This window comes from Pteropus vampyrus, unplaced genomic scaffold (genome assembly GCF_000151845.1).
Source record: "Pteropus vampyrus isolate Shadow unplaced genomic scaffold, Pvam_2.0 Scaffold44, whole genome shotgun sequence".
Taxonomy (NCBI): Eukaryota; Metazoa; Chordata; class Mammalia; order Chiroptera; family Pteropodidae; genus Pteropus; species Pteropus vampyrus.
The window spans coordinates 252,322-272,920 of NW_011888825.1; the positions used below are offsets into that span (position 1 = coordinate 252,322).

Consider the following 20,599-nt stretch of genomic DNA (forward strand, 5'->3'; position numbering starts at 1 on the left):
AGGTCCACCTTGATCTCACATAAGCCCTATTATTAGCTGAAGTGGCTCCTGTGTTTCCAGAGTCGCCTTTGGGGAACACACTGATTGGGAGTTAGGGGTGAGGCGGGAGGAAACCGATATTCCTAGAGACACTTGTTCTCTCCAGCTGCAGGACGCTGAAGTTGAAATTTGCTACAAATTGATTTGCTGAAAGACGCGAAAACACGACCCATGCTAATAACTTCCTCAGGCTCTTTTCCAGTTGCTTGCTGGCAAGTATTGTCTTTTAGGTGCAGCTGATAAAATCCGAATGTGTCTTGGCCCTCACCATGTTGACTGAGGTAATGATAAGACCAGCCTCATACTGCCTAGTTACCTTAGTCTGGAACCCTAGATTAATAATCCCGTTTGGGCAGGACTAGATCGCAGAAATTCCAGGGTCTCTCAGCCTGACCACCCCGCACACAGGCCTGAGTGGAATTTCTGCTCATTTCTGCTTTCGCTCCCTCTCTCAGGCCAACGCGCGGAGAGCTCTCGGCTGTACACCCCATCTCAGCCGGCTGCACACTCACACAAACATCGCTCCTGCTTTTACACGCACAGGTGGTGTGTGCCTCTTCGCAAGGAATCCCTCTGTGCTGAAATCCGGGAGGCGCGCATCCCGCTCCATGCACAAAGCTCCGGGCTCCGAGTTTAATCACACAGTGTCCGGCTTCCTGTCCTCATCACGCCCCCCCCTCCCGCCCCGTTTCCCTTGCCCCTCCCTCTCCCCAGCCTGATCCGCCCGCCAGCTCCCCCTCCCCCATCCCTCGGGTCCCGGGATGGGGGGGCGGTGAGGCAGGCACAGCCCCCCGCCCCCATGGCCGCCCGTCGGAGCCAGAGGCGGAGGGGGCGCAGGGGGGAGCCGGGCACCGCCCTGCTGGCCCCACTTGTGCTGGGCCTGGGCCTGGCGCTGGCCTGTTTTGGCCTTCTGCTAGCCGTGGTCAGCCTGGGGAGCCAGGCATTGTCGTCTGCCCAGGTGAGGCCCTGCTGTCTACCCCTCCCTGGGCAGATTAGGAGCTGAGTCTGCGGAGCAGCTGATGGGGTCGGGTGGGCTGAGGGCAAAGGGCCAGGAAGATGGGTGGAGGGTGAGATGTCAGGTGGAGAAGAACGGAGTGACGCTGCCTCCTTCCCAGCAGGAGCCTTCCCAGGGAGAGCTGATGGCAGAGGAGGACCAGGACCCGCAGGTGAGTGCGTGTGGGTGCTGACTGCAGGCTGCTGGATATGGGAAGTGTGTGGAAGCTGAGGGTACAGGGTGTGCCCCAGCTGTGTCAGCGGTGCGTGGGTATGAGAGAGAGAGAGAGGGTGACAACTGTATGTAATGGGTTTGTGCCGGGTTTGTGTCACCTGAGTACAAAGTGTTGGCTTTGTGGGTTTGTGAGATACGGGAGCCTGTCATGGAATGGGGATGCTGGTTGTATGTGCAGAATGTGTACCCAATCTGTACTCTGGGTGTGGGCATGTGTGCAATGTGCCAATTGTGTGCAGAGTCTGTGCTGGTTTTGGCGTGGGGAGGTGTGACTGGTCTCCGGAAGAGAATGAGGACTGAGACCTGATCCCAGGAATTGGCCTCCCCTTGGCCTCAGCCACACTTGGCTGAGGGGCTCTTCCCTCCCTAAGACTTCTGTGCCAGTCTGTTCCTCTCCTGATGGCCCCCTGTTGGTCTCAGTTTATGTCTCTGAGAATCCCTGGCAAGACTTTGTTTTAGTCCTGCCCTTAATTCCCCTAGGAACTCTATCCCCAGTCAGGAGAGAGCCAGGATCCTGTGCCTTTCCTGAAACAACTGGTTCGGCCTCGAAGAAGTGGTGAGTATCCCTTTATCCCAAACTCATGAACGATCATAGTGGCTGGTCTATGGTGGCTTCTGGACTTTACTGCTTTTGTTCATCACAACGGCCCTATGAAACAGGCAGAGCAAAAACCTTATCCTCAGTTATGGGTGGAGAAACTGAGGCACAGAGAATAAAGGAGAGTGGTTCAGATTCATGATGGAGACAAAGTGGGGGAGTCAGAGGCCTGAACCCCAATAAGAAAAGAGACTTATGAATTAGATGACCATGTGACTATATATTGAGCTTTGCGAAGGACTGTCCTGGCCTACACCTGTTATATCAGTATGATTATTAATAGCACCCCTTCTGTTTTCAGAAGCATCTCAATTTGGATGATAAATTATATACTCACTCTACTTATGGATGAAGATAAAGCCTGAGGTTCTTAGGCCAGAAGTCTAGACAAGAATAAGGATGCCAGGGTTCTGGGAGGAGAATGGGTTTGGGGGAGTGGCTCTTGGCCTCCCAGACATTCAGGGAGGTGGGAAGGCTGCTTTGCCCATCTGTCTTTTCTTGATTCTCAGCACCTAAAGGCCGGAAAACACGGGCTCGCAGAGTGATTGCCGCCCACTATGAAGGTGGGTAATGGTAAGCCATGCCCAGGGAAGAGGGGTGGCAGAGGGGCAGGGCAGATCTCACCAACCCTTTCCTGTGTCTTACAGTTCACCCAAGGCCTGGACAGGACGGAGCGCAGGCAGGTGAGACCCTATCTCTGAGCGCAGGCAGGTGAGACCCTAATCTCCACAGCATTGGCCTCCTGGAAAAGGGGCTCTTGAAAACCTTAACCACCCCATCTCTGCCTTCAGCCTTGGAACCCCAGAAGCTAGTTTAGGAAAGTCCTCAGGGGCTTTCTCTGTGATCCAGGCATAGGACCCCAGGAAGACCCTTTCCCCTCCCAGAACCTAGGCAGATTCCTCCACCAGACCATCAGCCCAGCCTCTCCTTCAGCCCTCACTCTTCAAAAAGCACTTTTGATTTTTTCCTCTTCTTTCCCCTCCATAGTTCAGGAGTTTTCATGCTCTGATCATTTTTCTCAAAATGTTTCTAGTCTCTGCTCTTCTCTTCTATCCCTACTTCATTCTCCCATCTCAGCACTATGACATCAGAACCTCAAACCCAGTCATTAATTCTTTCCTCATTCCAGACTCTCCCACCTTCTACTCTGCCCCACCTGTGTTGCTAAACTAAGCCCCCCTAAACCTCACTTACATTATTCTGTTGCTTCCCTGCTTGGTTTCCAGCCTCTCCTTGGTCTCAAATTCTTTTCCCTGCACACCCTTGTGCATTCTCCACACTTGCTGGGCTGACTCCCCCTCCCTACCAATGTGTTTCTTCTGGACTTTGTATATATTATTCCCTGATCTGGAATGCCCTTCCATGTGACAGTCCAGGAGGCAAGACTAGGGGGTTGGCAGCTGAAATAGAAAGAAGAAGATGGATTCAGCATGTGGCTTGAAGATAGGGCTTGCTTGTAGGTTGGATGTGCAGGGTAAGGGAAAGGGAAGAATCAGAAGTTATTTCAAGATTTTTAAGATCATCTTTAGGAATAATGATGCCATTTGCTAAGATGGGATTAACAGGGAAGAAATAGGTTGGGAGGTATGGAAATTAATAATTAAATATGAGATCTAATTGTAAACAAGTGGATAAATAATAAAAAGTGAGTTTCTCAAATAGATGGCTGGGCATAGTAGACTATCTCAGGCTAGGTCAGGACGAATAAAGTCAGGAGTCATTGCCATATGGATGGTATTTAAAGCTATAGGAAAGCTATAGGACTGGATGAGACACCAACGGAAAGAAGGGCCCTGTAAGCAAAGCCCTGAGGCTCTTGGACACCTAGAAGTGGAGCAGAGGAGGAGAACCCAGCAGAAACTGAGAAGCAGCCAGAGAGAGGGGAAGAAATCCAGGGAGAGTAGTGTCATGGAACCTAAAAGACACAGTTTCAAGAAGGAGGATGTGGCTGTCTGTGTTGAATGCAGCTGAGAGGTCACATGAGATGAGAACAGAGGAATGACTGCTGGATTTGGTAATATTAAAAGTCAACTGGTGACCTTGACAAAGGCAGTTTCAACTGTATAGTTAGGATAGAAGCCAGCATGGATTAGGTTAAGAGAAAATGTGAAATAGGAATTAGAGACTGTGACAATCCTTTCCAGAAGTTTCTCTGTGACAGGAGCAGAGAAATGGGTAGTGGGTAGAGGGGGATGTGGATCAAGGAAAAGTCCACTCCTTTTAGTGATATGAAATACTACATGAATCTTAGCTAACATTTATTGAGTGTTCGATCTCATCTAATCCTTGCAACAGTGCTAAAAGGAAGATGTTCTGATCATTTTACAGATAGAGGTTACTTACCTTGTCTGAGGTCATAATGATACTAAGTGGTGGAGCTGGGATTTGAACCCACCCAGAGCATGTTTTTGTACTGGACATGGTCTGTGCGAGAAACAATTGCTGATGCAGGGGTCGGGGGAGCCTGCAGGGCAACATCTAAAAAGGTGGGAGAGGATGGGTTCCAGCACAAAGAAAGGGACACGTCAACCCATCATTACAAGAGGGGCATTGGAGAAGGTAAGAACAAACTAGTTTGTAGTTTTGGTGCAGTGAGATAAAGGAGCTGTTGCCTGATGGCTTTTTAGGTGCCTTGGAGAACAAGGGAGACAGGGGCAGGAGGTTTGAGGAGAGATAGTACAAAATTCTCATCTTGGTGAGTGCAAACAGAAGCTCAGTGAGGGAAAGGAGGAGGAGTGCCAGACAGTGAGGAATGTCCATTTGAGGTTTGTGGTTGTGAAACAGAGTGACACCACAGTCTCAGGTCCACCATGCCCTTTGGCCACAACCAGCCTTTGTTCAAGCTGTTTCCATAGTCAGGAACACCTCTCTCCTTCTCATCCTCTATTCTTCATGCTCCAGGCCAGTCTTCCTCCTCTCATGTGGACCACTTACTTTAGCAGTTACCCAGACATTTATTCATTCATTGACTCAACACACCTACCGCTTATAAGGACCTGGCTAGATGACCACAGTGAATAACACCCAGATCTGTTCTCAAGGAATTACTATCTCAGAGAGGAGACAAACATAAATTTGTAAATTACAGTATGCTATAACAAGAACAATAAAGCTATAGGACTGGATGAGACACCAATGGAAAGAAGGGCCCCATGAGTGAAGCCCTGAGGCTCTTAGACACCTAGAAGTGGAGCAGAGGAGGAGAACCCAGCAGAAACTGAGAAGCAGCCAGAGAGAGGGGAAGAAATCCAGGGAGAGTAGTGTCATGGAACCTAAAAGACAGTTTCAAGAAGGAGGATGTGGCTGTCTGTGTTGAATGCAGCTGAGAGGTCACATGAGATGAAGTAGCCAGAGGTACATGGTGGCATAGAGGAAGACAAACAACTTTACATGGAGTCAGGGACTCCATCCCTAAGAAGCTATGGCTTCCCTGGGCTTTGAAGCATGAGTGTAAAATGGACAAGGGGTCAAGGACATTACAGGTAGAAGGAACTATTTGTGCAAAAACCTCGAGTTTTCCAAGAGTATGATGAGGCCGGAAGATCATGAGAAGCTCCATGTAGCTGAAGGAGAAAATGCTCGAGGAGTAGAATGGGGCACGAGGCTAGAGAAGAATGTGGGAACCAGGTGCCAAGCGAAGTCTGAAAATTATTCTGATGTCAGAGCGAGGAGAAGCAGGCTCACGTCTGCATTTTAGATATATCACTCTGGAACCTCTCATGTAATGTGGGGTTCTCAGGTATGTGTATGTATTAAATTTGGTTATTTTCTCTTGGGGAAGAAAAAAAAAAGAAACATCACTCTGTGGCTATACATAGGCAATAAACTGGAGCAGGCAAGATTGGAAATGGTGAGTCCAATGAGAGAGGGGGCTGAGAATACTCAAAGTGAGAAGTGGCAAGGGCCAGACTGGGAGGGAGATGAGACAGGGCTATTTAGGTGGCAGAATTGCTAGGAACTGATGATGAGTGAATAAATTTGGTAAACGATAGGGTAAAGGAGGCTAGGTACCCAGGGAGAGGTAGAACCATGAGCCCAGTATGGAATACAGACAGTAAAGCAAGTTTGGGGTTGGAGGCCAAGCTCAGTTTTGGTCAAGATGAGTGTGAGGTGCCCGGGATGGTGGCAGTTAGCAGGGTGAGGAGGGGCAGGACTGGAGTCTCAGATCCAAGTCTGCAGAGTAGAGGCCATGGTAACTCACAGGATGAAAAGGCCCAGAGAGCATTGCATTTTCTTTAAGAAAATAACAAGGATGGGGCTCTGGGGCTGGCAGAGGATGAGGGGCTAGGGAAGGCAGCTGCTGAGGCGGCTGAGGTGCAGCCAGTGAGGTCCAGAAGAGGGGCCTGTGGACCCAAACAGAGAGCTGTTGGCCAAGTTTACCTACTTCTCTCTGTCTTCCCATCAGTCTTTGCTAGGAACCCACTCAGAGCAGGCACAGCTCCAGGTGCCAGGATACAGTGGCAAATAGGACCATTGTCTCTGCCTTCTTAGGGGAGTCAGACCCCAAACTATCACATACATAAATAAACCAGATGATTTCCCATGTTGATGACTGTATGAAAGAAACAGGGTGGCATGGTGAAGAGATTAATAGAGGAAGGGCTGGGACCGGCTATTTTAAACTGGGTGGCCTGAGAAGGTCTCAGATGAGTTGAGACCTGACTGACAGAAAGTGCCAGGCAGGGCAGTGTGTTCCGGGAAGAGGGAAGAACAGTACAAAGCCCTGCAGGGACAAGAAGCTTGGTTGGTGGCAGGAACAGAAAGAAAGCCAGAGTGGGTGCCATGTTGTGAATTAGAGGGGTGCATGAGATTAGATTGGAGAGGTAGATGGATTGGCTGTGGAGGACCTGAGAAGCCACTTGAGGTCCGGTTCTTTCATTTTATTATTTGTCTTGTTTGCAATCTGCTATTACCCTAGGTCTAAATTTCTTTTTGTAACAGCTTTATTGAGATAAAGCTGGGATTACATACCATACAATTCACCTATTTAAAGGGTACAATTAAATGGCTTTTAGTATTTTCACATAGTTTTGCAATCATCACTAATTTTAGGACATGTTCATCCCCTCAGAAAGAAACTGTACCTTTTAGCCATCATCCACTATTTCTCTGTTCTCTCCCCACAACAGCTCTAAGCAACTACTAGTCTACTTTCTGTCTCTCTCTATTTGTTTATTTGGACATTTCATAGAAATCATATACTATGGGTCCTTTGTGACTGGCTTCTTTCATTTTGCATAATGTTTTCAGAGGTCATAGCATTTCTTTTTAAGGCTGAATATACCCATTCTATGGATATATGACAGTTTTTCTTATCTATTCCTCAGTTGATGGACATTTGGATACCATTTTATTATTTTTAATTTTAATAATCCAAGTAACGTATGATTCAAGTAATGTATGTATACATTCACAAAAGAGGCAAAGACTATAGACACAAAATATAACAGCCCCCACACTTCTCCTTCAGCCCTACTCTTCTCCCTGGGAGTGGCTGGTGATGGCTTGCTCTGTATGGTTCTGTTCATATATGTCAGATTTCTTTACATAACTTCCCATTACGCTATGGGCTCCATAGGTCATGGCCCCTCCCTTGTCCTGGGCCATCTCTATATCTTCTGGGTAAGGTGGGCCCTAAAGATTTGTAAACTCGGTGGCTCCCTGGGGAGTGAGAGTCCTGTGAAGGGACTTTCCCCTATCTCCGAACATCCACATTCAGGTGTGGACGGGACGGTGAGTGGCTGGGAAGAGGCCAAAATCAACAGCTCCAACCCACTGCGCTATGACCACCAGAGTGGGGGATTTATAGTCACCCGGGCTGGGCTCTACTACCTGTACTGTCAGGTAAGCCCCACCTCGCTCCATGGGTAAAGCAAGAACTGAGGGAGAAGGGTTTGGTTTAGAGGGTGGGGGCAAGGTAAAGGTGGGAAGAGGGAGCTTGGGGTTTGGGCTGAAGAGATATCTGGTCTCTAAGAAAATTTGAAATTGAGATGAGGATAAGCAGAGGCCTGGACTCTGCCAACCTCGCCCTGTCCCCTAGGTGCACTTCGATGAGGGGAAGGCTGTCTACCTGAAGCTGGACTTGCTGGTGGATGATACACTGGCCCTGCGCTGCCTGGAAGAGTTTTCTGCCACTGCAGCAAGTTCCCTCGGGCCCCAGCTCCGTCTCTGCCAGGTGTCTGGGCTTTTGCCCTTGCGTCTGGGGTCCTCCCTACGGATCCGAACCCTCCCCTGGGCCCATCTCAAGGCTGCCCCCTTCCTCACCTACTTTGGACTCTTCCAAATTCACTGAGGGTCCCTGGTCTCATGATGGTTTTCCCAGGCCACTGGCTCCCTACAACAACTCACTGAGCACCCCAGTCCCCTCTGCCCCACCCTAAGCTGCCTATCCTTCCATAGGCTGCCAGGGCTTGTTCACATGTTTTCCGTGCCTCAAAAAATATTCCCATTCGTCCTGACGACTCCCTCCACCTCTGGTTCTCCACCTCACTAGCTCCTGAACCCCTCTCTGATCTTCGATGCCCCATATATCTCCTGACTTCCCAACCTGGCCACAGCCCCCTGGGACTCTGTGTTTACTGTACTCTGGGTGAGAATGGGTCCCCAGTACTCCTCTTCAGGCACTAAGAGGGCTGAATGCCAGAGAGACTGGGATTAGGCCAGGAGTTCCCAGATGTGAGGACTAACAGATCAAGACAAGCTCCTCTCCTAATAATTCCCTGTGGATTTTAAAACAGATATTATTTTTATTATTATTATGACAAAATGTTGATAAGTGGATATTAAAGAGAATAAGTCATGGTTGCTCTCTTTATTGGGGCTTAAGGGACCTCCTCAGGGCAGCTGAGGGCCCTGGGAAGGGAGTCTGGGTATTGGGGAGTGGGGTGCAGGATGCCTGGAATGCCAGGGTGGTGTACAGACTTGGGAGTGGGGATCCACATGCCTCCACCCCCTGAGGTGTGAGCAGAGAATGGAAAGGCAAACTGCCAGGAAAAAAATTAATCCTCTGCCCAAGGTCCAGAAGAAGCAGCCTCATTTACCTAGAAGGCGGGCTTCCTCCTGTGGGGAATCCCTGGCTCAGAGGAACAGGGGCCCTTCCTCTTGGCAGCCTAGGGACATTTAGCAGGTGCTGGCACAAGCCCTGGCTGGGATGTGGGGAGGGAGCAGGCCCAGAGGGGGTTTCAAGGTCAGTACACAGGGCATCAGGGCCCAGAAACGTGGGAAGCTGGGTCCCAGGATCCAGTGGAGGAATCCTACAGTGGTAGGGTGCTCAAGGCTGTCTCTTTTCTCTCTTCATCCAGAGCCTTATGTAAGAGCTTTTCTTGGGAAACAGGAAGCCTTGCTTGCCAAGTTCAGCATAGGGAGTAATGCAGGCCTTGTTCCAACACACCCGGCCTGGCCTTAACCCCAGAACTCAGCCAGTTTCTTGTTTCCGCAACCCTAGTTCTCCCCACCAGCTCCTTCCCCTCCTTTCCCACCTTCAGGTACTCCTACCAAACCTCCTAAGAGATCTCTCCCTGAGCCAGAGGGTCTTCCACCCTCACCTCTTGACCCACGATGCTGCCTAGCTTATACCCTCCATCTCTACTCTTGGCACCATGCCCCATAGCCAGCCAACCTTCCCTCCCCCACTTCTGGGGCCGCCCCAGGGTTCCTGTGCTCTGGCCGCTCCTCCTGGGTGTCACTGGCAGCCCTGTGCTTCCTAGAGAGACTGACACCAAATTTTTCTGAGGCTAGAGGAGGGTAGGGGGGGTCTCAAGACAACACGGCCCCACAGGGGCGTGCCAGGAGCACCAACAGTGCCCCTAGCTTTCTTTCCTCCTCCCTCCTTTTTATTCGCAAGTTCCTTTTTATTTCTCCCTTGCGTAACGCCCTTCTTCCCTTCTGCACCACCGCCTGCACCCCCACCCTCCTGCCACCTCCTTGCCATCCACTCCTGAGACCACAGCTGTTGGCAGGGTCCCCAGCTCATGCCAGCTTCATCTCCTTCCTCGCTAGTCCCCAAAGGGCACCGGGGAGACATGGGGAGCCAGATCCGAGAGCCGGCACTCTCAGTTGCCCTCTGGTTGAGTTGGGGGGCGGCTCTGGGGGCTGTGGCTTGTGCCATGGCTCTGATGACCCAACAAACAGAGCTGCAAACCCTAAGGAGAGAGGTGACCCGGCTGCAGAGGACTGGAGGGCCCTCTGAGCAGGGGGAAGGGTATCCATGGCTGAACCTCCGGGAGCAGGTGAGTGAACGGAGAAGGTGTCTGGAAGAGAAGAATGGGTGGCAGGGTCGTCTGTGGGCCTCTTGGTTCCACCCTCCTAGTCTGCAAAGTTTGAAGCGGGTGCAAGAGAGGGTCTCGGGTGTGGAGGTCAAAGGAGCAGCCATTCCAGGAAAGGAAATTGTTAAAGATTAATGCTTCTTGTACCTACCAGATCCTGGAGGACAGCCAGCACCAAGACTCAGGTTGTTGGGGAAAGGAGCATGAGAGATGTGAGGCATTCCTGGGGCAGGTGGAGGGCCGAGAAGAAAGGCTGTCTGGGACCCTTGAATCTTAGCCTAACCCTAATCCTCTTTCCATGAGCAGAACCCTGATGGCCTGGAAGCCTGGGATAATGGAGAGAGATCCCGGAAAAGGAGAGCAGTGCTCACTCATAAACAGAAGAGTGAGGCCTTTGGGCTGCAGCAGGGGTGGGAGGTGATCAAGCAACTTGGGGCTTTGGAAATTATTACCCCAAGTCAGGGTGAGGGTGGAGGGCTGACAACAGGGCAACTGGGATAGGTGAGTACTGCTGAGATTTCCTCCTTCTCTCCTCAGAGAAGCACTCAGTTCTGCACCTTGTTCCCATTAACATTACCTCCAAGGGTGAGCACTATTTTAAATAATGGCTTTTGGGGAAGGGCAAGATCTGGGAACTTTGGGGCTGGCACCTGAGCCCACGAGAATCTTAAAGGTGAAAAGTACCTGTGAATGCACAGAATCCTGACTGCCACACTCCTCACCTCCAGAGGACTCTGATGTGACAGAGGTGATGTGGCAACCAGCTCTTAAGCGCGGGAGAGGCCTGGAGGCCCAAGGATATATTGTTCGAGTCTGGGATGCTGGAGTTTATCTGCTGTACAGTCAGGTAACCCCAAACGTTGAACCTCACATGGGAGCCCAGAGGCCTGTTTTCTGAGCCTTATGCCCCAATATTGAGGTTTCCCAATCCTCTGTTCATACCAAACTTAGAACACCCTTCTTCATTTCTTGGCACCCTTGTCAGGGCTCCTGAGGCCTTCCAAAACTGAGCCACGCTATTTTGTTTTCTTCAACATCTCCTCCCTTCCAGGTCTTGTTTCATGATGTGACTTTCACCATGGGTCAAGTGGTGTCTCGGGAGGGCCAGGGAAGGCAGGAGACTCTATTCCGATGTATACGAAGTATGCCCTCCAACCCAGACTGGGCCTACAATAGCTGCTACAGTGCAGGTAAGAGCCCTGTGGACAGTGGGGGGTGGATGGATGTGAGAGGAGCAGGACATCTCTGACCTGGGAGTAGTGGAGGGAGAGCTATGACAGAAGGTTGGAAACCTGGGTGTAGAGGTGGGTCTGAGGAATGGACAGAATACTTTCATTCAGCTGGAGAAGGGAGGGTGAAACATCAGAGTATCTATATGGCTGTGCTTCACTGAGCATCCATATTCTCCCTTTTCTCAGGTGTCTTCCATTTACACCAAGGGGATGTTCTGAGTGTCATAATCCCCCGAGCAAGAGCAAAACTTAGCCTCTCTCCACATGGAACCTTCCTGGGATTTGTGAAACTATGATTGTGATTAAAGGTGGTTCTGGGCTTGGAAGACCAGGGTGCGTACATATTGGAGACAAACGAGCTGACTAGACAAAGGACAGGGAATAGGTAGAACAGAGGCCTCTTCTGGGTTTGACTGGAACTCTGGGTATGACAGCTCATGACTGTTTCTTTTTCCCTTTCTACCCCCACCTCCACGACTTTGATTTCACGGATATTAAAGAGGTAGAATATCATACTTTTATCCCCCATCCAGCTCCAAATTCTTGGAGCTTTGAAGGGGTAAGGAGAGAATGCCAGGAATTGTCTAGACCTGCTTTGGGTCCCACTGGAATGCTTCCAGAACAGCATCACCATCTAGCGGCAGGTTGAGAGAATCATCCTGTCTGTTGGCAGAAGTCCACAAAGTCTCCCTCCAAGTACTCTCTGCCTCTTCAACCCACAAGAAGCCTCATCTTCACTTCCCTCTATTGGGCCTCAGTTTCTATCACTTTCTCCAGAGGTGTATTTATTATGGACCCGTCTGCAGGGGTTGCCCCATGACGACGACGGTCCCCTTGCCGCCACATTACTCTTCGGGTCCTAAGTTTTGCCTTTCAAGTTCTGCATTCCCCTGGAGTGGCAGGCCACTCCAAGTTCCTCTGGGCTGACACGGGTCACCAGTGAGCCTCAGATGAATCGTACGCCCTGATTCTAGTCCAGCTTCACTCCTCTGACCTCTTTCTGCTCAAGCTCTGCTTAAAGTTAAATAAAAGAGAATAAATGATGCCTCGGATCCATTTCCCCCATTGCTTTGCCTGAGCCCTGTCCCTCTTCTTGGATCTCCTACTCCACCACACCCCTTCCCCTGCTCTCCCGTGCTCTCGCCTAGCACGCCCCACTACACCAAAGCCACCCGAGCCTGGGTGCTTTAGGGCCTAGAGCGTCGAGAACCACGCAGCAGGGCATGAAGCAGCACTGAACACGCAGGCGCAAAAGGGCGTGTGGTGAGATCGCTGAGCGCAGCTTAGGTTAGCGGGTGTGCGCAGGCGCAGCCCGTCGTGGGGCCTCAAGGCGGGACCGTCCCGTGGCGTCTACGTCAACGGGTAGGCGGGACTAGGTGCGTGGTGGCTGCGCCGGCGCTGTTCGCCGGGTGTGACGTAGTAATAGTGCGCCGCCACCGCCGGTGGGCTTGGGGCTCGCGGGAGGGGAAGGAGGAGGAGGAGGAGGAGGGGGAGGTGGTGGAGGTGGAAGCTGAAGCAGAGCAAGAGGCGGCCGCGGCGCGGCGGCTCAGCGGCGCGGCGCGCGGCCCAGAAGCGTTGGAATCGTGAATTGAGACGACTACGTCTGAAGACAGCAGGAGTGGCGGGGCCGCCGCCGTCGCCGGAGAGATGAGCCGGGAAGCCTGAGGCTGGAGACGCCCGCCTTGGGGCTCGTCGGTCCACGGCTTCCCCTCTCCCGGTGAGGACGCCCTTTCCCCTCCCCCGCAGCGCTGCCCCGGCCTCTCTCATTCCCGGACCTCATTATCACCTAACTGGGGCCCGGGAAGACCTCGAAGGGGTTTCTTAAGGACCTCGCGCTCTAAGCCGCCAGAGCCTGTAGGACCATACCGCTGCTGGGATGCATTCTGGTCCCCGGAGACAGAGCAGGAGAGGGGGCTGGGCCAGCCTGGCTCATGCCGCTCAATTCTATTCCAGTATCTTGATTCAGCTGCTTGAGCGTCGGTTCGGTCCTCTTTCAGTTTCCTTTAAAATCCTCCCCTTTTCATTAGGTTCTACTACCTGAACTATAGCGCTGGTATCCCCCTTCCCTCTTCAGACGACCTGAGCTCCTCCCCGCCCCCCCCCCTCGCTCGCAGTTCATTCCAGTTTGGTAGAGAATTCTCTTCCAACTCTAGACTGCGGTTTCCCTGTGGAAGTTGTGTTTTCTTCATGTATCTCTCTCTGTACCATGTCAGGATTCCCGTGCTGAGCTATCTCCCTTAGGCTCTCAATTAGGCCGCCCGGGTGGTATTAACGTAGAGAAGCAGAGCCTGAAAATATTGGTTTTTGACCTGGGCATCTGAGAAATAAGGTCCCCAAGGCCTTCTGGTTAGCCATTCTCCCTTGTGTCTATCTGGGTAGGGGAGAGATGATGGCACAGATGCCAAAGGGTTCATTGTGGACCATGTTAACCAGGAAGATTGAACTTAATAGTTTTGCTTCTTTTTTCTCTTTTCTCTTTGTATCTCTGAATTTTAGTTTATTTGCATCTAATTCCAAAAGAGTCATGCTGAGGAAGAGAGGCAGGATCTAGGGTACAGGATATTTGGATTCTGACACTCTAATCTTTGTTTTACAGGCTACTGGAAGATGAAAGAGACTCTACAAGGCACCGGGTCTTGGGGGCCTGAGCCTCCTGGACCCGGCATAGCCCCAGCTTACTCAAGCCCTAGGCGGGAGCGTCTTCGTTGGCCCCCACCCCCCAAACCCCGACTCAAATCAGGTGGAGGGTTTGGGCCAGATCCTGGGTCAGGGACCACAGTGCCAGCCAGACGCCTCCCTGTCCCTCGGCCTTCTTTTGATGCCTCAGCTAGCGAAGAGGAGGAAGAAGAAGAGGAGGACGAGGATGAAGATGAGGAAGAAGAAGTGGCAGCTTGGAGGCTTCCCCCCAGATGGGGTCAGCTGGAAGCCACCCAGCGACCTCGCCTTTCCCGTCCCACTCATCGAAAAACCTGCTCACAGCGCCGCCGCAGAGCTATGAGAGCCTTCAGGATGCTGCTGTATTCCAAAAGCACCTCGCTGACATTCCACTGGAAGCTTTGGGGGCGCCACCGGGGCCGGCGGCGGAGCCTTGCACACCCTAAGAACCATCTTTCACCCCAAGAAGGGGGTGCAACACCACAGGTGCCATCCCCTTGCTGTCGTTTTGACTCCCCCCGGGGGCCACCTCCCCCTCGGCTGGGTCTGCTAGGTGCTCTCATGGCTGAGGATGGGATGAGAGGGTCTCCACCAGTACCCTCTGGACCTGCCATGGAAGAAGATGGATTAAGGTGGACTCCAAAGTCTCCTCTGGACCCTGACTCAGGTAAGGTGGGTGGAGGAGGGGGTGGGTAGAGCTGTGATCCTGGAGAACTAGGAGCTTTTTGCTATGATAACTGGGCCTAAGGAAAATAGTATGGTAGAGTTAAGGGGGTCCAAAATAGCTGTGAAATGTCTTAAGCCCCACTTTGATTAGAAACTAAGACAGGGAAGGTAGTCAATGGTGGGATATAGAATCTTTGAGTAGATGTTCTGTGTATAGATGAGAGACGGAGACATCGTTTAGAAAAGTCAGACAGTCTTGTCCACTTGAAATCTGTCCTCATTCAGCCATTCAGGATAAGGGCCCTTTCATGTGCATCTCCAGATGGTGCCATTCTCATAGTGGTGGGATGAGATCTAAGTAGTGGAGAACGTCACCTGTATGGTTGTGTGTGGCATTCTCACTCAGACTATTTCTCTTTTGGAGAACCCCAACTAAACAATTTTAGGCTCTCTGTGTCTTTATCAATTACTCGAGTATTTATTTGAGCCTTTGCTATATGCCAGATGCTATGCTAGGTGCTAAGCATATAGTGGTAACAAATCTCTCTGAAATACACATCTCTGAGTTTTAGTTTTTTCGTGCTTTCTTCCAGTTTCTAAGTACAGTTGACCCTTAACACAGGTTTGAACTGCATGAGTCCACTTATACATGGATTCAGCCCTCCATATCTGTGGGTTTCGAATCTGTGGATTCAACCAACCTCAAGTCAAAGACAATATTTTCAGTCTGTGACTGGGAATCCAGCGATGTGGAGGGCCGACTATATGCATTATTCTCACCATATTATGTAAAGAAATTGAGCATACGTGGATTTTGGTGTCCATGGGGGTCCGTCCCCCACAGATACTAAAAGACAACTGAATTTTGGGAGGAGTTAAAAGTTATACATGATTTAAGTGTAGGGTGGGATCGGGGTGTTGCTTCTAATCCTCGTGTTGTTCAAGGGTCAGCTGTAGTTAAGTCTTCCTCTTTGTGCCTTTATAACCTTTTGGATATGCTTATCTCATGTTTTAGGGTCTCTATTCCTTAGAGTTTATATTGGCAGATTGTTTCGATTTATCTTTCCTGTGGTCTTATAATTTGTGTGTATCATTTAATCTTCCCATTGTCCTTTGAGCCAATTTCTTATCCCCATCCTGTTCCCCTGCCCTACAGGCCTCCTTTCCTGTACTCTGCCCAATGGCTTCGGGGGACCACCTGGGCCAGAAGGGGAGCGAAATCTGGCACCCCCTGATGCCAGCATCCTCATCAGCAATGTGTGCAGCATCGGGGACCATGTGGCCCAGGAGCTTTTTCAGGGCTCAGATTTGGGCGCTGCAGAAGAGGCAGAGCGGCCTGGGGAGAAAGCTGGCCAGCATAGCCCACTTCAGGAGGAGCATGTGACCTGCGTGCAGAGTAAGGAACTCTAAAGGACCTAGTGTCTTTTCCTCAGCCAACTCCTAGATCAGAGTCTGGAGGTCTCACCCCACTCCTCTTTCCCTCCTCCACTCAGGCATCTTGGATGAATTTCTTCAAACTTATGGCAGCCTCATCCCCCTCAGTACTGATGAGGTGGTGGAGAAATTGGAGGACATTTTCCAGCAGGAGTTTTCTACACCTTCCAGGTGCGACATGAAAGAGATGCCCTTCAGAAGAGGGCTGGGACTTGGGGGATAAGGAGAAAATGCTGCTACTTTTTCTGCCATAGGGATGTACTTAAAGAGAAAGAGGAAGCTAGAATAGAAGGGGTGGGGGGAATCTACAGGCAAGGTGCCAAGGTGCCAACTGAGAGGGTCATTACCTGGGATCCTGAAATACTGTGTATACCTGAGTGTTCATGTGCTGCTTTCTGGGGAGTAGGCCTTCAGCAGTTCCTCAAAAGGACCCATGGCCCCCGCAAAATGGATTAGTTTAGACTCTTATCCTAGGCAGTAGAAGGTACATCCGTGTGCCCTAGTCCCTTTGTCTTTTGTGTGACTCCACCTTTGGCCTACTCAGGAAGGGTCTGGTGCTGCAGCTGATCCAGTCATACCAGCGGATGCCAGGCAATGCCATGGTGAGGGGCTTCCGAGTGGCCTATAAGCGGCATGTGCTGACCATGGACGATTTGGGGACCTTATATGGACAGAATTGGCTTAATGACCAGGTGAGGAGGAGTAGAGAAACAGGCCTAAGAGAAGATTTAAGGAGCAGGGCGTCTGGGGCCCTCTTCATGGGGGAGCCCTGTACGCATGCTGCACCCTCCATGGCAAGTTGCCTCCCATCTTCTCCTCAGGTGATGAACATGTATGGAGACCTGGTCATGGACACAGTCCCTGAAAAGGTAGGCCTAACCAGGTACTTCAGTCCCCAGGAGAACTTGCACAGTTTTAAGCAGCTTTTCAGTCTCTGTCATCTCTCCTGTTTTACCTAAAGAGGACCTTTGTTTCTGGGGAGAGGTGGTAGAAGATAATCTGTTAAATTCAAATCTATAATCTTGGTCCTGAACTTAACAATTGTATTCCTTTTGCCTAGTTTTCAGTGTTTTTCCCCTATGGCTAACCCCACAAATTGGGATGGGAAGCTATAAGATAAGGTTAAAAAGTTTGTTTTTTTACCCTTCAATGAATTGGTGTACAGGTATTGAAAGCAGTTCTTAGAGCCATAATGAAATGAAGAGGACACTTAGCACTAGAACCTGAGGTTTTTAATTTCATGTAGCGCTTTTGTATCATTGGAACAGGTGCATTTCTTCAACAGTTTCTTCTATGATAAACTCCGTACCAAGGGTTATGATGGTGTGAAAAGGTGGACCAAAAACGTGAGTTATGAATTCACATTTACTTATGTAACACTTTCCATTTAAAAACTTGAGTTCTATTTTGTGTAAGCTCTTTCCCCAAAACTGTTCATTCTTTCAAATATTTATTAAATGTCTTCTGTGTGCTAGAAACCATTCTAGGCACTAAGGATACAGTGTTAAATGAAAAAAACTTCCTGCCTTTATGGGGTGAGAATAAATAAGCAAGTCCCAGCTAGTAATACATGCTGTGAACGAATTAAAACATAACGTAGCAGCATGGGAAGTAGGTACTTCAGGTGATCTGGGAAGGCGTTTTTTAGCTGAGACTTGAATGATGAGCAGATTTGAGGGAAGAGTGTTTGAGACAAAGGGAACAACAAGTTACATGGGACACAAAGTGAGAGAGAACATTGGAGGAACAGAGAGGGCCTACGTGGGTGGCCTGTGTGTTTGGAGCAGGGTGAACAAAGGGATTTGGTCAGAGAGATAATGTAAGGCATGGAGGGTAGGGTAGATGTTATTCCATGTGAACTGAAAAGCCATTGAAAGTTTTAAGCAGGCTGGAAAGTGCCTCATATTTTAAACTCTTATTTCATTTAAAAAACAAAAAAACATTTCAATGATAGGTTGAAAGGAGGCCAAAGAGTAGAAGCAGGCAGACTAACTTAAGACTGAGTTGCACAGTAGTTCACATTAGGAACTTGGACCAGAGTGGTAAAGATAGAAATAGAAGTAGGTTTATCTAGGATAAGTTTAGTGGATAGAACCAATAAAACTTTCTGACATATTGGATGTGGAAAATGAAGAAAAGATAGGAATCAAGGATTGTGCCTAGGTTTTTGGCCTAAGTTACTAGAGAAAATAATTAGGGGGAGAGCAGGTTTGATGATGGAGAAAAAGTTCTTTTCTCCCCTCTTATTCAAAGGCCAGGACATTTCTACAGTAAGGTGGGACCACTGGCTCCAGCATTTCTTAATTTCTGTTTCCAAGTTCAAGAGCTTTTACTCTCAGGGATCTGGCAGGCCTACTCCCTATAGAGGCAAGGTGACATACAGTGAAAAGAACTTGGTCTTCTTTATACCTGTGTTTGAATCCCACCTCTGCCATTTCTTCTGTGACCTTGGGCAAGTTATTTTCCTTTTTCAAGCCACAATTATTTCATTGTTAGGTTGAACACGAGAACATTCTCAAAAGACTATTGTGTTAATTGAGCATTTACCTGGTGCCATACATTATTCTTTGTGCATTGTGGATATTAACTAGTTTAATCCTCGTAACAGGTGAGATGTAGGTACTATTATTTTCACCCTCTTACAGATAAGTGGTACAGAAAGTTATTAAGTAGCTTGCCCATGGTCATAAGCTACTAAATGGAAGGACTGGATTCGAACCCTAGCAATCTGGCCTGAGAATCCTGAGAGCCTGGGTGCTTAACTACTAAGCACTTGTACCTTTAATGTGTGACAAGTACCTGGCCTATCCTGGACTGTCGAGCCTTTGTCCTGATACCACCTCCTTTGTCTTGCTTGCTTTTCTCTTTTAACCCAAGAATCTAGACATCCAGATGTTGAGCCTTGCCTCACAATCCAGGGGCTGGGTCTTGTGTTCACCTACTTGGTTCCTTGCCTGCTCCTCCATTCTTTAGAACCTCATGGCAGTAGGCAGGAGTCATGCTGTCTCACCTGACCTTTGGCACTGCTTCCATAGGTGGACATCTTCAATAAGGAGTTACTGCTAATCCCCATCCACCTGGAGGTGCATTGGTCCCTCATCTCTGTTGATGTGAGGCAACGCACCATCACCTATTTTGACTCACAACGCACCCTAAACCGCCGCTGCCCTAAGGTTTGAGCAGGAAGGGGAAAGATGGGTAGAATGTGGGGAAGAGGTGCAGTGGCAAGGCATTCCAGGCAGAAGAGTGAGTTTGGGGTCTCTGAGAAGCAACCTAGTCTTAGTGCCTGTGACCACCACATCTGGTTCACTTCCTCCTTTTCTCCATCTACATAGCATATTGCCAAGTATCTACAGGCAGAGGCAGTGAAGAAAGACCGGCTGGATTTCCACCAGGGCTGGAAAGGTTACTTCAAAATGGTAAGTTTCTAGAGGGAAGAGGGGTATGGGATTGGTGGTGGAGATGATGGTAGGAGGCAGAAGTTGAAGCCACATCCCTAGGAGTCTCCAGGTAAAGGGCCTACCCTCTTTCTTTTCTCTAGAATGTGGCTAGGCAGAATAATGACAGTGACTGTGGTGCCTTTGTGTTGCAGGTAAGCAGATTTCATTTGGGTTAAAGGGTTGGGAGGGAGATTGGAGGCTGTTCTGCATCCCTCATTTGGCTCACAGCCACTTGTGGAGCAGGGAGTAAACCTATGCGTTAGAACACAGAAATCCTGGTTTTGTTGGTCCTGTTGTGCTTCCCCATCTCACATGGGGACTAGGTCTCTAGTCCTTGGTCTCTGGCCATGATATACCTGCCTCTGACCCCCAATACAAAGTGTTCTCTCTCTCTTAACATTAGGTATTTCATGTGCCAAGTGAAAACACTGGCTTTAGAGTCAGACTTTTTTTGAGCCTCAGGCTATGGGACCTTGGCTTCCTTTGTTTATGAAATGGGCATGTTTTCTGAAAGATCGTATGAAATATATAGCACAGGTCCTGACGGGGTGGGGGGTGGGGTGCGATGCTCCGTAGGTGGTTCTCATGGCCTGCTTTGTTAACACCCAGTACTGCAAGCATCTGGCCCTGTCTCAGCCATTCAGCTTCACCCAGCAGGACATGCCCAAACTTCGCCGGCAGATCTACAAGGAGCTGTGTCACTGCAAACTCACTGTGTGAGCCTCGTATCCCAGACCTCAAGCCTATTTATTAATGGGCAGGGGAACATGGGAGACCCTTCCTTCCCAAGAAACTCCAGTTCCTTTCCTCTCTTGCCTCTTCCCCACCCAATTCCCTTTGGTTTTTCATATTTAAATGTTATAATTGATTTCTGTATTTTTTTTTCTTTGAGAATACTTGTTGATTTCTGATGTTCATGGGTGGCCATGGAAAAGCCCCTTTTTCCCTGTCAACAGGGGAGTATGGCCTAGCGGCCTGAGTGGGGCAGTCATCTCCCTACCATGTGTATGGGTGGGGGCCAGAAAAATCTGTGCTGGGGGTGG

At 49.8% G+C, this 20,599-nt stretch overlaps 3 protein-coding genes across 6 annotated transcripts; all 3 read left to right on the forward strand.

The window, feature by feature from the left end:
* Positions 1-751: 751 nt before the first annotated feature.
* Positions 752-8,666, forward strand: LOC105291216 (TNF superfamily member 12). 2 transcript variants are annotated; one of them, XM_023529886.1, is made up of 7 exons: positions 752-997; positions 1,155-1,205; positions 1,748-1,823; positions 2,375-2,428; positions 2,513-2,548; positions 7,585-7,709; positions 7,906-8,666. In XM_023529886.1, the coding sequence occupies exons 1-7, from the start codon at positions 839-841 to the stop codon at positions 8,155-8,157; spliced, it is 753 nt and encodes a 250-aa protein (XP_023385654.1). In that variant the 5' UTR covers positions 752-838; the 3' UTR covers positions 8,158-8,666. The 2 variants fall into 2 exon arrangements, with proteins under 2 accessions (XP_023385654.1, XP_011357149.1); XM_011358847.2 differs by having other exon boundaries at positions 1,158-1,205.
* Positions 8,667-9,548: 882 nt separating this feature from the next.
* On the forward strand, positions 9,549-12,573 carry TNFSF13 (TNF superfamily member 13). Of its 2 annotated transcripts, XM_011358848.2 has the most exons (6): positions 9,549-10,093; positions 10,436-10,514; positions 10,667-10,714; positions 10,858-10,976; positions 11,181-11,319; positions 11,548-12,573. In XM_011358848.2, exons 1-6 carry the CDS (start codon positions 9,836-9,838, stop codon positions 11,655-11,657), a joined length of 753 nt encoding a protein of 250 aa, XP_011357150.1. In that variant the 5' UTR covers positions 9,549-9,835; the 3' UTR covers positions 11,658-12,573. The 2 variants fall into 2 exon arrangements, with proteins under 2 accessions (XP_011357150.1, XP_011357151.1); XM_011358849.2 differs by lacking the exon at positions 10,667-10,714 and having other exon boundaries at positions 9,609-10,093.
* A 247-nt stretch (positions 12,574-12,820) lies between these two features.
* On the forward strand, positions 12,821-20,424 carry SENP3 (SUMO1/sentrin/SMT3 specific peptidase 3). Of its 2 annotated transcripts, XM_011358852.2 has the most exons (11): positions 12,821-13,078; positions 13,958-14,683; positions 15,839-16,078; positions 16,176-16,287; positions 16,661-16,808; positions 16,938-16,985; positions 17,385-17,462; positions 19,152-19,289; positions 19,452-19,535; positions 19,658-19,708; positions 20,166-20,424. In XM_011358852.2, exons 2-11 carry the CDS (start codon positions 13,969-13,971, stop codon positions 20,274-20,276), a joined length of 1,725 nt encoding a protein of 574 aa, XP_011357154.1. In that variant the 5' UTR covers positions 12,821-13,078; positions 13,958-13,968; the 3' UTR covers positions 20,277-20,424. The 2 variants fall into 2 exon arrangements, with proteins under 2 accessions (XP_011357154.1, XP_011357155.1); XM_011358853.2 differs by lacking the exon at positions 16,938-16,985.
* Positions 20,425-20,599: the final 175 nt, after the last annotated feature.